The sequence below is a fragment of the Colletotrichum jinshuiense genome, chromosome 8 (genome assembly GCF_051148585.1).
Source record: "Colletotrichum jinshuiense chromosome 8, complete sequence".
NCBI lineage: Eukaryota > Fungi > Ascomycota > Sordariomycetes > Glomerellales > Glomerellaceae > Colletotrichum > Colletotrichum jinshuiense.
Genome location: NC_139315.1, coordinates 371439 through 392543, shown reverse-complemented (window position 1 = coordinate 392543; position 21105 = coordinate 371439). Strand labels below are relative to the sequence as shown.

General features: G+C 48.6%; 5 protein-coding genes across 5 annotated transcripts; 2 read left to right on the top strand and 3 right to left on the bottom strand.

The window, feature by feature from the left end:
- Window positions 1–165: 165 nt before the first annotated feature.
- EsH8_VIII_000109 (demethoxyubiquinone hydroxylase family protein) lies at window positions 166–2201 on the bottom strand (the record flags this gene model as incomplete). Its single annotated transcript, XM_083269151.1, has 3 exons — window positions 166–684; window positions 1380–1497; window positions 1915–2201. 3 exons carry the CDS (start codon window positions 2199–2201, stop codon window positions 166–168), a joined length of 924 nt encoding a protein of 307 aa, XP_083128919.1.
- A 1768-nt stretch (window positions 2202–3969) lies between these two features.
- Window positions 3970–4476, bottom strand: EsH8_VIII_000108 (DUF4267 domain-containing protein; the record flags this gene model as incomplete). The annotated part of the gene is made up of 1 exon (XM_083269150.1): window positions 3970–4476. The coding sequence occupies one exon, from the start codon at window positions 4474–4476 to the stop codon at window positions 3970–3972; it is 507 nt and encodes a 168-aa protein (XP_083128918.1).
- A 4411-nt stretch (window positions 4477–8887) lies between these two features.
- Window positions 8888–9796, top strand: EsH8_VIII_000107 (SDR family NAD(P)-dependent oxidoreductase; the record flags this gene model as incomplete). Its single annotated transcript, XM_083269149.1, has 1 exon — window positions 8888–9796. The coding sequence occupies one exon, from the start codon at window positions 8888–8890 to the stop codon at window positions 9794–9796; it is 909 nt and encodes a 302-aa protein (XP_083128917.1).
- Window positions 9797–13610: 3814 nt separating this feature from the next.
- On the top strand, window positions 13611–15058 carry EsH8_VIII_000106 (serine hydrolase domain-containing protein; the record flags this gene model as incomplete). Its single annotated transcript, XM_083269148.1, has 2 exons — window positions 13611–14545; window positions 14599–15058. The coding sequence occupies 2 exons, from the start codon at window positions 13611–13613 to the stop codon at window positions 15056–15058; spliced, it is 1395 nt and encodes a 464-aa protein (XP_083128916.1).
- A 1099-nt stretch (window positions 15059–16157) lies between these two features.
- Window positions 16158–18745, bottom strand: EsH8_VIII_000105 (cytochrome b5-like heme/steroid binding domain-containing protein; the record flags this gene model as incomplete). Its single annotated transcript, XM_083269147.1, has 4 exons — window positions 16158–16504; window positions 16580–16831; window positions 16886–17165; window positions 17453–18745. 4 exons carry the CDS (start codon window positions 18743–18745, stop codon window positions 16158–16160), a joined length of 2172 nt encoding a protein of 723 aa, XP_083128915.1.
- Window positions 18746–21105: the final 2360 nt, after the last annotated feature.

Sequence of the window (21105 nt, the reverse complement as noted above, 5' to 3'; positions counted from 1 at the left end):
CCTTCTGCCAGAAAGAATCTCATTCTTTTGTATCTCATTTGGCTCAAGATGTGTATCAAGTTTGAAGTCATCAGCCTAAAATGAATGATAAAAATATAATTTAGCAGCAGTACAAAGTCACACAGTATGACTAACGTGGCGACTGAAATAATGACGATATGAGTTTCAAATTCTCTCGCTTACCCAAATCGCCGCTTTACATGAAGCTTTGATACCATTGATTAGAATCCAGTGCAAGGGTGCTGCCGTAGAATCGTTCTCCACCGCGTGATCCAAATGTTCGAGTTCCTCATCCCGAATTCTCCGAATAGTGTGAACAAGCTCGGAGATCTCTGGTCCTGCCTGGAACCCCTCAGCCTCCCATTCACGCACCATCTCCAATAGCCTCCGGATCTGCTCGTTATAGTGGCCACCAATCTCGGTCTCGACAGCTTCCGTGCACGCCATCGCCGCCGCCTTCCCCATCATTGCCGTTGTCCAGCCAAGACCGCTAGCCAGGATACACCAAAGAGGATACATTGCCGTCGGCCTAACGCGGTGTTTGGAAATGAGGTGGTTGAAAGTGTTGAGATGTCCGGCTTCCTGATCAAACATGTGCTTCATGAGCCCCTTAAGCTCTGGATGTTGGCCCACTACAATCGGCGTTTGGGCGGCGTAAATCAGGACTGCGCCCAGCTCACCGGTCTGGTTAACTCGAAGCTTTTTGAAATTTAGCTACTGAAAATATGCATGCCAATATTCCTTACTGCTGCGGAAAGAAAATCTGCCTCTTTTGGCGCCAAGGGTTTGAGGCCGGATTTCGGGATAAGGGGGGCTTTTTTGAGTTGTGTGGAGAAGTTTGAGTTTGAGGCCGAGTCATTGAAAAACAACCAGCGGGAGGCTTCTTTCAGAGAAGGAGACGAAAATGTTCCAAGACGGGATCGGTGAGCTCTAGTGGAGCAGCCCTTGAAAGACATGATGGCATGGTTAGGAAATCGTATCTAACACTACGGTCCTGTATAATACAAATGGAAGGGTGATTCGAAAATTGCGGCCCTCTTAAACATACTTATTATAAAGTCGATGACTAATGTTTGGCAGTCAAAAACGTCTGTTTTATTGGATGCAGACGTTCCTCGACGCGTGTATGGGCGGTTGCGTGAAAATGGCTACCCTGCCCCAGCCAACCATTCTGGTTCTCCGAGCCTCCGCCTGAGGTCATGAAGATAGTGAGGCTTATTCTAGAGACTTGAAAGAAGCTTTGATTTACCAGGTCAAGATCTGTATCTATGTAATAAGAGGGGGTGGACCTTAACCAGGAGCTGAGGTCAGTATGTCATCCCAAAATTCCTGGGAATGTCAGCCTGTTGCAATGTCCGCAGACACAATCATCTACTGACCCAATTTATCGATTCAGGATTCAGCCACGGGGTGGCATCAATCCAGTCGTCAAAACTGTTCCCAAATTGCTCGCCAACAGAAGTGGACGAGGAAAACTGTTCCGGGGAGAGCATGTTTCTAGCACAAAATTAACCGTGGGCCACGACTGCCTGGAGACCTTGGAGAACACACTTTAAATGACGTAGAACTGGGTATGCCTTCACACAGATGGGGCTTCGGTTCTGCAGCAGGTTCAGTCGATGTACTGCTGCATCAAACGCAGCCTTGTAAGGTAACGGATCAAATTCTTTGTCGGTTTCCTCAAGAAGACATGAAGCCAACGTGACTGCGCCATGGACAGCGCAGGAACCTGACATTCCGTGGGCATACCAACGATAGTAGCGCAATCGAGGGAGCTCCAACAGTTTACGATGAATATCAAGCAATGCTGCACTTGATGTGACGCACTTCATCCTAGACGCCAACCGATATCGGCCCGCATTGGATGAGCGCGAAAACGGCCGATGTAGGAGGAGATATAGCTGATGCGCGTACAGTTCTAGAGTGCACCACAGCGCGTAGCTCGCGGTATCCAACAGACTGGGCGATCCATCAATGAGCAGAGTGGATGCCCACTTCCGCTGCTCCTTGGCGACTTCTTCATCAAAGCGCTCCAGATCGCCTTCGTCCAGCTCCTTGCCATTTGCGAGGTGCTTGCAAATGCGACTAGATACCTCGAAGAGTTGAATCTTGTACTTCATTACGGACATTTGTGTTGGCTGAGTCGACGGCTGAAGGATTTTGTCCTCTAGGATATCGTTGTCATTGACATCTGCAGGCATTGTTGCCTGAATGTTTAAGAGCAGAGACATATCCACGTCTTTAAACAAAATAGCCTGGTACGTATGCAGCATGAGTACGCCAGCCCAGCAACGACGCCGACGCTCAATCTCGACACAATTTAGTTCCGAGGAAGGTTTAGTTGCATTGCACTTCAGGGCAATCCCGATGTTGAGGGCCATTCCTAAGAGTATATATGAGTTCAAACCCAATATCAGTATTGACGTCGATAGAGGTGCTTACCAAGCAGAACCCAGCTACGTTCAACTCCTTCATTATGGCTGATTGTGTATATTAGAAGAAGAAGAGCTTCGAGAGTACTCAACCGAAAACGAATAAGAAAATTATCTTGACAAAGACACATCATCGCCATCGCGCGGTACCGGTATGATATTGCGGCGGTGTCAGATGCGTTGGCGAGACTGCTCGATATGCTCTTGACCACTGGGTCGCTGTCTTCCATCGTCATCACAGTGGCCGAGCAGATCAAGTACAGTAGCGAGAGCCATGATACTTGGGTGTTGTTAGGGTCCTTGACGAAATCCTGGAATTGTTTCTGGAAGGTCGGCCCGTGAAGAATATGAAAGAAAGGTGATATACGGACGAAGTACTGGGTGACGAGATACTCAATTTCTTCCGTGCGGGGCAGCGTGGACAGCAGTTCGCCGACGGGGACTCTTGGACCGAACGAAAATGGAAAGCAGACGTTGCCTGGTTGACAGAAGGGATCCTGGGCGTCAAACATTGGATTTCCGATCTGGTCGATTGGACGCTGCAACACGCCATCCCACTGAGATGGGGGGATGCCTGGCTGCCTATCAGAATCGCCATTCACAACATGCAGTGCGACCTGCGGAGATAATGTCCAAGGGACGGGGCCATCCGTCGGGTTACTCCCCAGGGAACGCGTCGTCGCGGAATTTTCTTCGTCGGTGTTGAAATATTTACACCTGTCGAGGCAGTTCTTGCGACGACATGCGTTGCATGGAGATTTGCGATCACATCGCAGTTTGGACTGCCGACATGGCTGACAACTTATGGGTGTGCGGTATCGCCGGCGTTTTGGCGTCCCAGATGTATGTGAAGTTCCGCTATTCTCGGCCATGGGCTGGTGAGTCTGACAAGCTCAGTGGAATGAGGGCTGAGATGTCCGAGAGACTTGGTGTTTGGGGGTGATGTTGCTGATGTTGTCTCCGTTCCCGTCGGAGTTGTCGGAGATGGGTTTTCGGAGACCCTCACTCTGCCGGAAATAGCAGCAAAACTCACCGTCGTCATAGTCCTCGGGTAGTCACCTGTAGCCTCACGTGCCATCCGTTTATTCAGGTACCCACATCCGCTTCAAGTGGCTAGCAACCCCCATGCATAGCAGCTAGCTTCTCATTTTCAGTGCAGTCCAGCCAACCATCGCAAAATCCAACAAACCTACAAAAGCATTGATAACTATAAGGACAACGTGCAACGCATCTCAAGTTAAGCAACTCCACGAACTAAAATTGATCACGCCGATGCCAGATGGCAACCTATTTTCGCCAGCATCTTTACAACACCGGCTGATATCCCGTTTGACTGTGTCTCCTTGACCCAACCCGGTCTGGAGCTATGTCATTTGCTACATGCTTTCCGAGGTGTCACCGGCATCATTAGCCAGCAAAACGTTAAGCCATGTTAATGCACAAACCCCCCTAAAGTTCTTCTTCAAAAAGACAGTGTCATCTGAAAAGTGTGGAATTATCAATGAAATTTTATTCTTAGTTAACGCCAAAACTGCATTCAGTACAAAATATACACCAATCCCAAAGCAGCAATGGGCACACTTGTAATCAAATGCCCTTTTACCTTCACCCTTCCCACCTTGATCACGTCGGCCGAGGCATCAGGGTTGCTCGCATACTCCGAGACAACAACAGCACCGCTGAAGCCCACAACCGCGCCCAACGCTAGCACAATCCCAACACACTGTCGAACTGCCGTTGCCGCCGCCGGAGACACGCGACAGAGATCTGAGAATTGACCATAGAGTACCAAAGCCAAGATGCACGAGGACATGTGTAGGTTACGCGCTCCCTTGACTCTGATAAGCGCGTGGTGGAACGCGTCGAATTGCGCTGGCGTCACAGCGGTCCTGGGAGGTGGGACAAGACCGAATGCTTCAGCGCCGACTTCCGGTCTAGCGAGATTAACGATACCATCCGCTGCGCCGAGCAGGGCGAGAAGGCTGGTGAAGATTGGGAGGGCGGCTGGCTTCCACCAGGTCGGAGAAGGACTGAGGGAGGCCATCGCTGGGAATTTATCGAACCGCGACCAAAAGTTAGAAATCTCGAGATAGGATTTCTTTCTGGGAACGATGAGGCGATATTGAAGGTGTAACGAGGTTAATTGATTTCTTAGGCGGTGTTGAGTTACGATTGCTCAAATGTGAGATGAAAGGTCGAAGGTGCATTGGATCTTTGGTCGACAGGGAGGGGTTCAGGTCCTGGGGTGTGGTCAGCTTCCTGCTGACTAGCCGATGACTAATGACCACTTCAAATCCTTTCGGGAAGAGCAACTTACTTGTTTGTACGTGTTCCATCCAACGCAGACACTGTGATTTTCAGGGTTGGGATAACAATAATACCCGTGAAATGATGGCTAATGGAATGGAACAATAGGGATGGATGGATACAAATAACGCAACACATCCAAAAACTGCCACTCACCCTAGATTCCGTCAGCCCTGGAGTGGCTTTTCGTCCGCAGAGCAATGGAAGCCATGATATATATCTGAAAAACGCCTGATGAGGCCTAATATAGCCAGATACTAGTACTTCTCGGCAGTAGGGGGAGAGCCGAGTAATATAGTGTTGTTGCTCAGTGGCCACCTCCACTGCTAGCGCACGCATGAAATTAACGATTGAAGAACTTCTTGAGAATGTAAAAAAAAAAAAAAAAAAAAAGAGGGGGGGGGGGGGGAGAAAAAAGGTGTATTGGTGCTGTGTGCATAGCTGTTAATGTTTGGCCAGGCTTAATATGCTCTGACCAGGCCTAAGATATTGCCGGTATCTATGAGGAAGGCTTGATGGTAGAAGCGGACCTACTGTTCACATTCTCTAAGCTGCATCTGTTGAACACCGCCCCAGTCAGCTAACCTACGATCGTGATCAGTCCTATATAATTCCATGGGACCGCCAAAAAATGGGCCGCGTGGCTTAAACTAAGGGAATTCAGGATACCAGTTTGGGTGATATCTACATATTACCGCAAACATTGATAGAAATGGAGAACACATGAGCAATTTGCGTTTACGTTGTCCCCCGGTGAACACACTACATAATATTTCTGTAAAGAAGGTGCCTTCAAGTCTCCTGTAATATGGTCATGGTTTTAGATAACATTAACCTAGAGAGGCTTTGTGAAGTCATATCTTGAAAGTTTAAATCTTAACACCCATTCTTCATTTTTTATCAACTCAAATGCTATCTGGATTTCCATCTGGTCTTTCTGAAATATGGAATTGCCTTGTTGGTCGCCGACTGTCGAATCGCTCATCGATCTCTGCTGCTGATAATCCTTTCATCTCCGGAACAAAAAGCCAGCATCCTGCAAATGCGATCAAGCACAATCCTGAAATCAAAAAACCTGTCTTCCCACGGAGGTTTCCCTCGTCGGGATTGAATATATAAGGCAGAACTACGCTCATCACGCCGGAAACGAGACCCTGCGATAGCCAACCAATGCTCTGAGACACACCACGCAACTGAAGTGACGATGTTTCCGAAGCGAGGACTACCGATGTTGGCCACGCGCTGCAGCCACAGACAAACAATATGGCCGTCATGCAGCCGCCAACATACCTAGTACTCCAGTGAGAAAATGCTATCTTTTCAATCATCCAACGTTGCGACTTACCAAATTGTGACTAAACCTTCAAAGCACCCGGCTATTCCTAGAGAAGCCCATAGGACTGCAGAAGTTGGCATCGAGACGAGGAGTAAAGATCTCCTTTGGAAATAACCCATGAGTCCCACGCCGAAAATATTGGACAGAATACCAAGTCCTATCCCGACAAGGAGAAGCATCAGTGAGTTACCAGCATCCATGCCGACCGTCTGTAGGAAATAGCTAGCATTCGACAAAAGAGTGATGCCGAAAAACTGAGGAATGTTGTACGCAAAGATGATGATCCATGTGCGTCTAAAGTTAGTGCCCGTAAAGCATTGTCGAAAGGTTGCTTGACTTCCGCCGTTTGCTTCGTTTTCGTGGGCGATAGTATCGATTAGTTGCGACATAGCTGACGGCACAAGATCGCTCGGGTACAGGCGTTGTTGTGCCTCTCTTGCCTCATTTAGCCTTCCACGGCGGATCAGGAAGGTCGGACTTTCGGGGACAAAGAAGATAACAAGGAGGAGAGCCGCAGAGAACGCCCACTGCGTGGCGACAGCTATGGTATAGCTCTTTGACCCGTCAGTGCCGATCAAATCAAACACAGCTGCAGCGCCGACGAGTTGGCCGAGCAAATTGAAGATCGGAATGAGGGCGATTACAGCACTGCGGAGACAGAGGGGAGTGATTTCGGATATCAAGGTCTGCGTTGTGCAGATAAGTGTGCCGAGCCCAACACCCTCCAAAATCTTGCCAAGCAGGTATACGCCACGTCGAGTGTTCTTCTCAGATGCGAGGCTGGAAACAAAGCAAACAGCGATGCCGGCAGTAATACCAATGTTGCCACATAACAACGAAGTTTGTCGTTTGAAACAGTGTCGTGATGCCGCAACCCTTCCGGGCAGCCTTGCGCAGCCTGCCGCAGAGACCCACTTATCCGGGCCGACCAATTCGCCCCACAACGATGGTCCCAGGCGAAGTACAAATAGACCTTCGCCCCCGATCCATAGTTAATAAGACAAGCCGTCTATTTCACACTATTCTGCCGCGTAGTACGAGTAGCCTCGGGCATGCGACAAACAGTCTTGGATTTGGGCCGCCACAATTGCTCCAAGAACCATCCCAATTGGCGTGGCAGCCTTCCAAGCGCCCAGCCGTGAAGAAGGCAATATCGGTTTTCCATCAAGGACTTGCCCGAACTCTCTCCTATAGAAATGAACCCGTTAGAAAACCGGCAGTTTAAGAGTGTTGTTTCATCCGAGAGAACTCACTGCAAGCTTGGTACTGCCGATATGGAACTAACTATGACAATATCGTAGCCGTAAAGCAAGATGGCGAGGCAAAGGCTCAAACATGTTATCGTGACTTTGCAAAACTATGCGAGGGACTTTAGGAGGGTCATAGAATCTCCATCGGGCAATCCCTCTTCGTCAAAGTGGTCGACAGTTGGATCTGGCTTTTCGTCCATGTTGAAAATCTACGGCCGGAAATATGTTAATTTGAGATGGGAACAGACGCAAAGTAGCATTAAAAGATATGAAAGAACGAAACCCCTTGAACTGAACAGAAGGGCTATTCTCACTACGAGGAAAGAAAAAGTTGGGCAAAGAAAAATTCTTTGAAGAGTTGGGTTGCCTAATAAAAGGGAAAACAGGAAACTTCTTACCCCCCTTTTGGTTTTTTCCCCTACTCCGTGATTGGGCTGCGACTCGTGGTGTTAAAGAAAGAGACGTTGTATTGCCAAATCTTGCACGCTTTTTGGGAGTGATGGAAAGCAAAATGTCTATCTTCTGTCACCGAATCTTGGTAACCAATTGGTAGAATGACGGCCTATGCATGGTTCTATTGCACGGTGTGAAAGGTTAGTGCGAATACAAAGCAGGGAGTATTCCAGGATTTAGTTCGTAAGTCTTGTGTTTAAGTTCGAGATCACTTCCGGCCATTCCGCAGCCCAAAAAGACGCTTTAGTATCTATGCCTTCCGTTAGGAAAGGATATGTTTTCGCCCGCGAGACTTCCTCCTCAGCTCTGTGATTAGTCGCCCATTCCGCCTCTCTATTGGTTAGAGAGAAAGGCTGCCAGGATGTAGCCTAGGGGACAGAATAAGCAATATATGAAGGAGAGACCCACCTACAAACGGAGACATCCAACCCATGGCCATTGATTTTCTTTCTAACCAATAGCAAGAGCGGAACGAGCGACCAATCACAAGGCAGAAAATGGGGAATGGTTAGGAAAGAACGCTGTGGCTGCGGGCGTGGCTGGTGCGAGGAGGGGCCCAGCCTCTCCCTTCGTTAGGAGATTAACCAATCAGAGGTGTGCGAGCAGAGGTTCTCATGCCCCCACGAGAGGTTAGACTTTGCTAACGGAAGGCCGTACCCACACCCTGCTTACAGTTAAGGAATTTGTGAGCATCGTGCCATTTGCCCTTCAATTTGACCATGCTATATCAGCCTAACTTCAACACAGGTAGGGTAATTCGGAGGAACATCGGGTACATGTCTGAGATGCTCGGATTTTTCGTATTTAGCTAGCGAAATCCGTGTCGCGTACGTAACTTCCTTGTTGTACTAGGTTAGGCAAAACTTCCCGTAATCCAAGCAGAGCTTTGACTCTTGGCCTATCCTAACGATGATGTCACTGGCGTCATGAGCTTGGCAACGTTTTAGGTATTATGCCCGACATCGGTTTCTGCCCTTACACAATTAGGAAAGTATGTTCGAAATAAAAAGCACAGGAGACCAAGCCAAGCTTAGCTTTAATCAAACACAACAGCCAACACATTCCTATCTTTCTCTCGCCATTTTTCCCCCAAGCCATTCAATTCAACAATGTCTACCAAAGCAGACATTTCAGGCGGCTACTTTACAAACACAACACACTCCACGACCTACGACTACATTTCCCCGTTGAAGCTGGACCTATCTGGCAAGCATGTTTTGATCACAGGCGCTGCTTGGGAGAATGGAGTCGGCTATGCCACAGCTACAGCTTTCGCTCGTGCCGGAGCGTCTGCAATCGCATTAGCCGATCTACATGGCGTTTCAGACGACCTTGTTAATAAGTTAAAGTTGATCGCAGCGCAATCCGGTCGCCCAGAGCCCAAAGTGCTAAGCTGCACAGTTGACATTGCGAAGCAGGAGAGCGTTCAAGCAATGCATGATACTGTGTCACAGGGCTTTAGTGGACGTCTGGATGTTCTCGTCAACAACGCGGCCTACATGGAAACAAATAGGCCGATTCTCGATTCAGACCCAGAATTATATTGGCGAACATGGGAAGTCAACATCCGCGGGCTCTTCAACATGGCGCGCACATTCCTTCCCATGCAACTTTCAACTCGTGCTGCCATGGACGGTTTGGGCATAATGATTAATGTAGCTTCGTCAGGCGCATTAAGCGCTCGTCCCGGGAGCGGGAGTTATCGAAGTTCAAAGCTTGCGATGCTAAGGTGGACTGAGTCCTTGCAGTTGGAATACAGCGATCAAGGACTTTTAACATTTTGCGTGAATCCGGGTGCAATTAAGACAAAGATCACTGAGCATACGCCTGAGATTATAAGGAACGCATTGCCTCATCGTCCGGATATAGCTGGTGATACAATTACATGGTTGGCGGCTGAGCGCAGGGAGTGGCTAGGCGGAAGGTATGTCAGCTGCCCGTGGGACATGGAAGAACTTATGAATAAAAAAGACGAGATCATCAAGAAGGATAAACTTAAGATGAGGATGGTGTTTTAAGCCTGCAATTTCTTGTTTTCTAGGTTTCTCAATACTAGATAAGGTAATAGGTTATATTGCCGCTATTGGCACGCACAATTGTGTAACTGTCAGATATTCGACAGCGATGTTTCTGCTGACAGGTAGCTGAGGTCGATATTCAAAAACAGTTACTATTAGTTTCATAGGCAATCTTTTAGGTCTGGTAGGCGTCCGGTGATCAGTCGTACACTTCAAGGCGTAGGTAGCTCGTTGTTATGGTTAGATATCCGACAGCAGGGTCTGTGCTAACAGAGCGAGTGTTGCGGTAGATACTAATAACAGTAGTGTTATTTATGTAGAAGCAAGAGCAAGAGCTAGGCAGCGGAAACAGCAGTTGTGAAGATATCGCCGTTGGCAGCCCGGAGATAGATACAGCATTAATGGTGGCGGAAACATTGTGGGGGAGACTCAGCCACTGGATTGTTCAAACGCTGGTCTATCATGGATCGGACGACAAATATACGTCTTGTCGCCAGAGTGAAGCCCTTTTTCAAAAAACCTCGGCATTTGACAAGTCACTGCGTTTATTCGAGCATGGCTTTCATGAACTCCTCAACGACACTTGCCATGAAGAAGTGCTTCAATTTACCCTTGACTGGCTTACACATCGGGTGAAGCACCAGACTGCTTCTCCAGAGGAGGCCACATCCTCGCACTGAAATTGAAGGAACTTTAGTCTAGAGGTATAGGCAATACTATATTTTAAATGCTCGTCACAACGGACCCAATCTGAACCTGGGACCGAGGCAATCTCGTGACCGGAGCACCGGAATCATAATTAGGCCCGTTGCATTCAAGTTGCCCCCTTTGGGGCCCAAACATGCGGGGATTGCTACTGCAAGTCTTTGGTGCTACCATGAGCGACTAAGCACCCGCCCGGCAGTAGCGTCGCGAACACAGATGGACAGGTTAGTGTAGTTAATCGATGACGCGCACTTGCGCCTTTCCTCTACCGGCAAGACCTCGCAAAGGTTAACCCGATCCGGATATTGTCACTACTTTGATTAGTCTAAAATTTAACAGGTCTCAAGGAATCCTTCTGTGGCCTTTTCATTCATTCCAACACCGCCGGCTGAATTATGGTCCACCCGGGAAAACGCGCCACTGGTTGTTTGACTTGCAGGAGACGGAAACTCAAGGTATGAGACCATGAAGAATTGCGAAGTAGGTTCACAGTAAAAACTTGGCTCACATTAGACTAGTGTGACGAAGCAAGACCTGGATGCCGGCGATGTGATGTGCATGGCGTACCGTGTCCTGGCTACAGTAGACCTTTTGCTTTTCGATTCCAAAGTGGACATAATGCATCAACCATCTTGCCAGAAAATAGGTTTCGGGAGGATCAACACCGAGAAGAAGTGCTGCAGAGGTCTGCCGCGCCTTCAACCTCGGATGTCACCGGGATGCCATTTATTCACCAAGTGTTATTCGGTAAAGACGACAAAAGGCTGCGGTCTCTTAGTCCCCTCGACTACCAGTCCCTCAGGCAGAACAACAACATTGAAAGAGTCAGTTTGAGAGCTCAATGTCTTGAACCTGACTGGGAAGCCGAATCAGTCCAATTCTTCATGACGCAGCAGGTGATCCCTGCTCAACCAGGATTTCACCCAGGTCACTTTGACTTCTTACCAGCTCTTTATCTCTCTGATCCGGAAGATTCATGTCTGAAGTTGGCAATACATTCAGTGGCATATCTGACCATGTACTATCACTCCAAGTCGATGCGTTTTTATTATCAAGCGTTCCATGCTTACGGGTCCACCTTGCGATCTATTCGGGGGGCATTACATTCAGACATGGGAAATAAACTCCACGACAACATATTAGCTGCCGTACTTCTTCTCAATATTTTTCATGTAGGATAGACCTCGTCAGGTGTGCCTGGAGAGATCCCCCCCGAAAGCTAACCATCTACTTTTGTCTCAGGAATTGACCGGGAATGCTGATGGTCCGCAAGGAATGCATCTCATTGCCGCCGACAGGATCTTGCAATATAGACGTAGAGCGTCTCTCGAGTCGCCTCAGAGCCATTCACTACGCGTTTTTGTTCTTACACAATTAGTTGGTTCAATTTCTTGATTATGGGTCCTCTGCTAGGAAGAAAGCGGCATGCTGACTGTCTTCGGCTGCTAGCAAATACATGCAATTGCCCACAGCCGGACTTTCAGATGTTTAAATCATCGCTTTAATTGGGATCAATCCGGAGATTACCAACACAGTTTCGTGGCTCGACAAACTGTTAATATGGTTATTCGACTTCATTGCGACGTACGAGACATACTATCAACACCAAAGCAATCACGGCCTGAAGCTTGTTCCTCGAATTCATTGCTCCTAAGAGCATCATATACTCTTTCTAAGGCTCTGCAGTCTCAGGAAAAAATTAATGCGTGGGAGGCTTCCTTGCCTCAGGACTGGAAGCCCTGCACCCTCGCAGCTCGAAACTCTTCCGCTTCAGTAACATACGCAAGTCGCTGGATGGGCTGCTTTCGATCAATGTACTATGCAGCCCTCGTTATTTTCTATTCCGATGTCGTCATTCTTTGTTCTCTGATCCTTGAATTCGGAAACGACAAACAGTACTTAACGGTGGTTTCGCCCGATTTGTACACGGATACCGCCAAAAGCGCCCGAATCATGGCCAATGGTGCGATTGATGCTCTTTTAAGATTGATATGCGACAGCATACAATTTTTAGTTGATGATCGAAGGAGACAAGAAGGATCTGATAATGGAGGCAACGCCGCCTCTGATTACCTTCTGACATGGCCATTGAGCCTGGTGAGAAAACACAAAAGGTCTAATGAGCACCAACGGGAGATATGCAAGGCGGCTTTGAAAGAAATGAACTCTACACTGGGTTACCTTCGTTTAAATTATGTTGATGGACTTCTTGATGACCTAGGAGCAATATTATAATCACAGTTTTAGTTGGCTAGGCTCGTGTATATTGCGGATTGAAGTCAGAGAGATTTCCAGGGAATGTTTTTGAGTAACTTACGATAGCATGATACGGGTGTTAAACTTGGGGTTGGGTTCAAGCCTAAACGAGTAAATGTACTACCTGATGGTTGCGCGGTGCATGTTCAGTGGTTTACGCCGATTATTCGATGCTGCAATCACCTTCCTAAACAGCGCTAGTTGATTGCACGGGATTCATCTTCGCCGTTGTCTGCGGCACAGTAAGCCGAAGGGGTGACTCAAAACGAAGGCTCGCACGCAAAAATTGACAGGGGAGGGACTCACGTCATCCATCATCATCGATAAATTGATCAAAGTGAACCTGCTTCTAAAAATCAACTGGATGTTGATGAAATCCTAACGCGATCAAGGCGCAATGAAGACCACGAAGCTAATAGTACATTCGTTGTCCACGTTCTTGACTGGCCTTGCTTTCGCAGAAGGTGTGGTACAGCATCCACTCCACGATGATGGTCAATTGCGAAATGGGGACCCCAACGTCGTCTCGCCGGACCTAGACACGTACATCGAGAGGATTTTGAAGGAATGGCACACACCTGGTTTGGCTGTTGCCATTGTTGATGGGAACAAGACTTGGGCAAAGGTTAGTCTTCACTTCATGACTTCTTCCTCACATTCATTCTCCCGACAGTGGACTGATTGGCAATCGGCGTCTATCGGAAACATTAACGTCGTTCCACCGCGGGCGGCGCGTGGAGCGATGGGTCTGAATCATCCCCGAGCCTGACATCAATTACCTCTGGTATTGGAAGTTCAAATTTAATTCGTTTGTTTCTAGGGCTATGGCTACGCAGTCCTCAATTCTACCCAAATGACCCCACACACCCTCTTCTACACCGGCAGCACCACCAAGTCATTCACGGCCGCCGGTCTCTCCCTTCTCGTGGATAATGCTACCGCAAATTCATCTATGTATTCCGGCATCACATGGAAGACCCCAGTGTCCAGCATCCTTCGTGATGATTTTGTCCTCAGTGATGACTGGGCAACGGCGCACATCACCCTCGAGGATGCCCTCAGTCACAGGACGGGCTACCCACGCCATGACTTGGCGTCAGTAGATACAATTCGCGAGACAGTCCGCCTACTGAGACATTTACCTCTGGCCGCTGAGCCCCGGACGAAGTTTCTGTACTGCAATAAAATGTTCGCCGTCCTGGGTTATCTCATTGAGGTGCTCACTGGGTCATGGCTTGGCGATTTCTTCCGTGAGCACCTCTGGGCGCCGATGGGAATGAATGAGACCTATTTCTCTCTTCAAGACGCTGAGAGTAGCGGGTTACAGCTTGCCAACGAATATTTCTATGACGCTGTTCAGGACGAGTACATTGAGTTTCCCCATGAGCCGTCATCTAGCGAAGAAGGTGCAGGTTCTATCATCTCGACTGTTCTTGATTACGCCAAGTACCTTCGTGTTATGATGACAGAAGCGGAGCCTATTTCCAAAACAGCACATCAAGAGCTCAAGACACCGCGCAATTTTGTGGCTGTGTCAAACCCTCCGTACACTGGGCCCGTCACTTACGCTCTTGGTTGGCAAGGATCTGTGTTCGAGGGCGAGCAAATTTACTTTCACACCGGCCAAGTCACCATGTTCATCTCCATGATGATCATGATCCCGTCCAAGCAGCTAGCTGTGGCCGTTTTCTCAAACTCAGACTCTCGTGCGCCCATGGTTATTGCCCACCACATTTTGTGGGAGCACTTAGGTGTTCCTGCGGCTAAGAGATATGACCTTAACAAAAAGTGAGTGGTTGTGAAATAGGGGTTGCAGACCGGATCGAGCTGACACTCAATAGATACAAATCTGACGCAGAAGAGCAATTCAAGTATCTCAAGAATTGCGTCAAAGAAATTTATCCTTCCTTGCCAGATCCACCTCTGCTACCTACACTCCCCATCTCAGATCATATCGGCCAGTTCTACGACCCTGGTTATGGAACTCTGAAAGTGGTCCTCGACTGCCCAGAGGCCAACGAGACAGGGGCCAACAAGAAATGCCAGCTCAGGGTTCTGGGCATCGGTGGCTCAACTTTCGCGTATCTCAAACCCATAGTCTACCTCGAGCACATATCGGGCAACTACTGGGTTGCTCGTGGCTACTTGGGGGGTAAAGACGTCCACCAAAGTGGCATTCCTTCATTTTGCATACCGGTAGAGTTTAAGGTTGACATCCATGGAACAGTTGCGCATCTCGGGATTGGTGTCAGGCTTGAAGGAGGAGACGAACCGCTCGTTTGGTATAAGAGGGTTGAATAGATTGAGTAGACCTTCCTGCTCCCTGTTACAAACGAATCATGTTTCTCCTTTTAGAAATTAGGCGTAGGTAACAGGAATGAATCGGTGTGGTGCCAAAAGTCAACTAGAAATACTTCTTGACGGAGATTCTCATGGCAACCAATTCAAGCAAATAGAAATTTAAATCAAACCAACACAGGAGATTTTGCGGTATCTAAATGGCCTCAATGCCGTTTTTTCTTGCTGATTCCATCCTTGCCGCTGAATTGGAACTTTCTCTTCTTGAGATGTATTAGAGCCGTAGTATTCCCTTCTGCTCTAGTATCTGCCTCTAGGTTGGCATCTCCCTGGTCTTCCGGCATGTTGATCTGACACAAGTTGAGCATACAGCCCGTTGACTTAGGTTGGGGCGCCATCCCTCCTGCTAGGTTCGTGCCATCTGAACTAGCCGTTCTCGGGTGTTTCATTCTCCTCTTCCATATCTTAGTCTCGTTTATTCGACGTCTAAAGTCCGAAACCATGCTCTGGGATGATTCTGTCGTTGGAAATATCAAAGAAGGTGAAATCAGACTGGGCATATGCTCTCGTTGAGAGATTGTGTTACCCTTGGACGATTTGTTGGATCCGTAATCATTCTTGTATGTAAGAGTGGAAATCAGCCTATTGGTTTCTTTGAGTGGAGGTGCAGGCTTAAAAATTTCTTCCTTCTCAAAATCCTCATCTTTCAAAAGCTTCTTGGTATCTTGTATAGTGCGTAGATGAGGGGCAATCTCGTCGCTGGCTGGGGGCAGTTTGGCTTTTCTTGGGCTATTCATCCAAATGGGGAGCTTGTAACTGCCTGGAAAAGATTCGGTTAATAATAACTCCGCCAAGCAACAAAATGATACGAAACTCACTGGGTATCCTTCTCTTTGGGTCCCAATTTGTCAAAGACCCAATTCCTCCCGCCCGTCGTTTGTCGACCAATTTTGCACAGATTCGATCTCCACACTGAGTGTGCAAATAAAATATTAATTGCTTATCGGTAACGATGCCCCCGAGGAAAGGTTTGAATTTGGCGTAGTTGGGGTTGAGTGATCCGTATCGCATAGCGGCTGTTCACTGCCTGGTTAGCGAATGACTAAGCTTCGTCGTTCCCACCAACCGAAAGCCAAATGCGAGGAGAAACTTTACCCGTCAAATCATACACCATGCCATTCGATGCAACGAAAGAATCATTCTGCCATCCTTCAAGTTCGTCTCCTTTTCCGTCAAACTTTCTCAGTTCACCCGGCTCAATCTCCGGAAAGTTCCCTGCGGGCTTCTCAATAGTTGCTACAATGTAGCCCCTGAGGCGAGCAAATTGTATGAGAGGGCCGTCATCGTCTGTTTCCGCTTTGAGAGGCTGAGTAGCATCAGTGCCCAAATACGGAGTCAACATTTCTACAAGTTCCGAGTACTTTTCATATTCATCTGATTCTTGAAGAGCTGCGAATGACATATTTGTTAGCACGCAAGTCCATGGATCTTGAAATGGTGCCTGGTACTGATAACCAAACCCACCTTTGACCGAGTAGATGTGACGACCGTATCTGATCTCGTGTGGAAGCACGAGCCCCTTGTTGTTTAATTCCCCTAGCCCATCTTCTTGCAATTCGTATCGCAATCCGACCAGATTTCCAATATAGAACTCTTGCAACCTCTCCAAAATGAGATTATAGTTATCCTTGTGATGATCTTTGAAAAGACTGGTGACGTCTCGTCCAGCATTCTCAGCCAATACCCGAAGTCCACCAGGATGTAACTCGGCATAGTCTTGAAAAGTGTAAGCGTTTTTTCGCAATTGTCACTCCTGCTACCTTAACTTACCTGTGATATTGTAAACCTTACCCTCAATCGAAACATACATTCCCGTCTCCTTGAACTCATGCCGCCGGAGGGACCTGGTCGTGAATGTCCTGATCGAATGCGGGTCTGCGATTTGAGCCGGCTTGCGAGCGATGATGCCAACTCTCCATGGCTTGAGAGATTCCCTGATTTCGGCAACATTATAACCTTCTTGTAACAACTTGCGGGAAGGGTCTCCTCCCGGGACACTCGCCAGCAGTTGAGCCAGCTTTGGCTCTGACGCGCAACCCAGACCTCCTCGCTGTTAGCATATCTTCTCGTTGAAAGCCGAGTGACTCAGGGACCAACCTTACAAGAAATATCGAAGACCGTTCGTTGCATGCATATCCACAGGGGGTGGCTATCTCTGCCATAGCCTTGGGCAACATCCTCTTCCCTCATTATCCGCACCACCCTTCCTATGGCCAAGGCAGGGAATTCGGACTGGTAAAGCCGTTTCACTGAATCTTTGGCCAACTGTCTCCCATAGTATTTGCGTATTGTTAATGGTAGAAGTTGATCTTGCTCTATCCCAAGTGCACGACATACGGCCGACCGCCTGTAAACATCCAGATCGAATCCCTCTTCAACCAGAACAAGAGCATCGCCAATCTTATCGGCGTAGTCGTAAAGCTCAGCGATTGTGAAGTAGGGAATCTGATGTCGATGGGGGCGTTCACCATGTATCCTCGTCGACCCGGCGATACTATTTAGTGCAAAAGTCGGCAGGGGTTCGTTTCCGACGAATCCATTTACGTCCTCGCCATGAAACCTCTCTCGAACCTGCTCCTCGGGTGCCGGGTTCCTTTCAATCCAGCCCCTGCTGGCATCGGCGCGTATCTCAAGCAGGCCGAGAACGGTGTCATTCTGTGTCCGTCCAGGGTAGGGCGGCATCTCGAAACCGAAGTTCAGCCACGAGGCATAGTCGTTATCTCGGTCGTCTTCAAGTTGTGCTCTCAAATTGTCGCACTCATCTCTAAAGGCCTGGGACAGTCCAGCGGGCTCTATGCAGAAGATCATGGCTTGATCGAACGTCATCTCTGCCAGACTGATGAAGCCATTCCGAAGCATACGTACGCGGTCGGGATTTTCATGACAATGTCTCGACGGCACATTAAACTCTGGGTACCTCCACCTCTGGTCATATGCCCGTTTTATGATCGTCTCAGCCATCTCCTTCTGAGAATTTCGTAAACCCATTGCGTTTTGAAGAGTCCACGGGTTCACTGACGACCGGGCCGGCTGTTTGATTGGTGTTGTTCTCTCCCCGCGCGCCGGTAGCGCCGCCATGAGGAGAAAGCCCAGGGCTCGCCAGAACCACAACGTGACACTGACTTCATTTATGGTGTTTGTGAATTTACCTGGGGTGTGGTGAAGCAGGATGCCCTCGTGAGAAAACATGATTTGCAACGGAAATGTCCATACTTCGGCTAGTCTCTGTGCATCGGCCTCGTGCCGATCGTTCTTCCGAATCAGCAGACTGTCCTTGAGGCGGGAGAGACCCGTCCGGCACGACATGATGCTCCAGGGTGTCATCTGCCACATCGCGTACGTATCCGCGAACCACGGACGCATCCTTTTGTACTTCAGTCGCCGTGCCTGTAGTTGCCTCGCCACGTTTCTCAACGACTCTGGGTGGGCCGGCAGAGGGACAAAGTCGTTCACCCATCTCGCCGAAGCACTTCTTGGATAAGGGTAGGGATCATCTTGATCCCCAGAGAACATCGTTAACGTGAGCATCTTTGGCGCCTTGAGACACTGTGCGCCATATTTGGCGACGCAGTTGTCCCAAAACGCCTTCGTCGAGAGTGAATACGACCATGACCCTGGCACAGCCCACATCGTATCGGTATACGAAGTCGCCCGCGGTATACCATAGGTTTCGCTAACTCGCCTTTGCTCGCCCCAAATGAAAGGAAACTTCTTGATGCCCAAAATCAATGGCGCTCCGTTGGCTGTGCGAAAGGACTTGCTGAATTCTCCTGTCTCCAGCATAACTATCATGCCACCAAACGTCGCATTTTCAAACGAGTGGCCGAGCTCGGAGAGACCTTCGTCGGGACCAAACTGGGCCGAAGAGGTTATAAAATGCGATCTGCGTCAGTGTTGGGGAACAGACTTACAATTTCTAACTCCCTTCCAGACCTGATTTGGTACGGTAGCCCCAATTCCTTCAGAAGAGTGACGTCTTTTCTTTTATGGCATCCGATTGCATGCTATAATAAGTTGAGATTTGAAGTCAGCACAATACTCACAAATTTAACGGGCAATTGGAGCTGCGAGGGTTGCCGTTATCGAACCGAAGCAATGAGGATGACTAACCATCAGTTCGTGCACAATCTTGACAAGCAAAGGTCAGCACAACTCTGGAAAATGGGGAAAGAAGGTTAATTATCACAGTATCTGCAAGATTCAAAAGCGCTGCTTTTTTTGCGGGCTGGGTGGCCATAGGATCCATTACTGTTTTCAAGGCAATGATGTCAATGAAAATTCCAATAATCAAATCAGATGTCTGAGGAACAGGCCGGGTGATTCCTTGGATCAGCCCATCTCGTTCGTAGGCCGACGAGGATGCCTTGTCAATGAAAGACCAGAATAGTCTGTCGTACAGAGAGGGGTCCCTAAAATATTCAAGGGTTTTTTCTGCAGGCAGACGGTAGACCGGATCCGGCTTCATCCTCCAGATGCTGCCATAGTTATCTGAGCCGAGAGGCATCTGTGTCATGAAGCTTTCAATATTACCATTAACCAAGAGCGATTGCAACCTATTTTAGACAGAGGTGAGGTTAACTCAGTGTCAGACAATGACCAATAATAGTTCAAGGGAATTGTGGCATTTTGCTGAACGGTATACGTACCAAGGTTCAGTTACGGTGCATCTTAGAATATTCTCCGCCAGTTGTATAGCTTTGCGAAGTTCTGCCCAGAGAATGGGGTCTTGCGCGCTCCAGCAATGAGATGGGCCATAACGGTTGGCCCAACTGGGAGGCACCGTGAAATCAATCATCCACCGGTCTCTTGTCCAGACGGGCAACCAAGTTGACTCGTCCACCTGAATCTCCTCTCCAGTGATGCTCTCAGCCTCTGCATATGCAGTGTATTCGTGTACATGTGCAAGAACAGCAGCTTCCCAAGTCCGGAGCCCGTAAAATCGGAAGGTTTGTTGTCTCTCTGACAGGTACAGGTCGTCGATCTCGGGTGGGGTTGGCTGCGGAATCTCTTCCGGATCAGGCTCAATGATATCGAACGTTCGGGGGTCCATGGAAGGAAATGAGGGGTCCATCCATGAGAGTCCATTGATCCGCGGGGGCCGAGATTTGCCCACGGAATAATGGAGGGACCATGGTGAGGAATCAGGGTCGGCCATGACTTTTGGTGTTGCAGGTAACTTGTGTCTCGAGTCTAATCAGCAGGCAAAGATGAGGTGATTGTCAATCGCAGTGCGCCTGAAATCGGGCAGACTTCAATTATGGGAATCTACAAAACCGTGAAGGAAAAGAGAATGGCGACGAGAACTCGAAACCCAACGCGATAGTACTGAGGCAAATTCATTTATCAACTGTTAATCAAAAGCTAGTATCGTTACTTTCACGTGTGACATGATTCTAAATGTATTTCGAGCTTAACTGGTAGCAACACAATGAAGCGTAATCCCTGCCACGAAGTATCCGTCTGTTAAACAATGGCCAACGATGCGTACTGCAGCCAGGCTCGGCAAAGTCTGCAAATAACAAACAAGACAATAGAAGCAGAGCATCAAAGCAGGGGGAAGTAAACAAACGCAGATCATAAAGAGGAAACCACACATGTTACTTTGTGTCAGGCTTTCGCTGAGCAATCAGCATGGCCGCAAGCGGTAATAAGTGCAGGGAAACGCCCCCTGGTTGAATTTGACAAAGCCAAGAGCCGTCAGCATGCCGGGACAATACATTCTCAGAACACATCGACGTGAAAACATTGGACCTTAGAAACCCGGTCTATCTATACCTGCTGCAAGGGGGCGGTGCCGCTGTGCGCATCAAAAATCGGTCGATGCCAGGATGGGTCGTCGGGTCCGGTGCGGCTAAAATGCCGGCCACGTGTCCGGAGAAGCGGGGCCGAGCCGACGACGTCGATCGGTCTAACACCAGAAATATGTGGGGCATGTCATTCGAGCACGACTCCGAGCATTCCCATCGTGAAGAAAAACATTCTCAATCAAA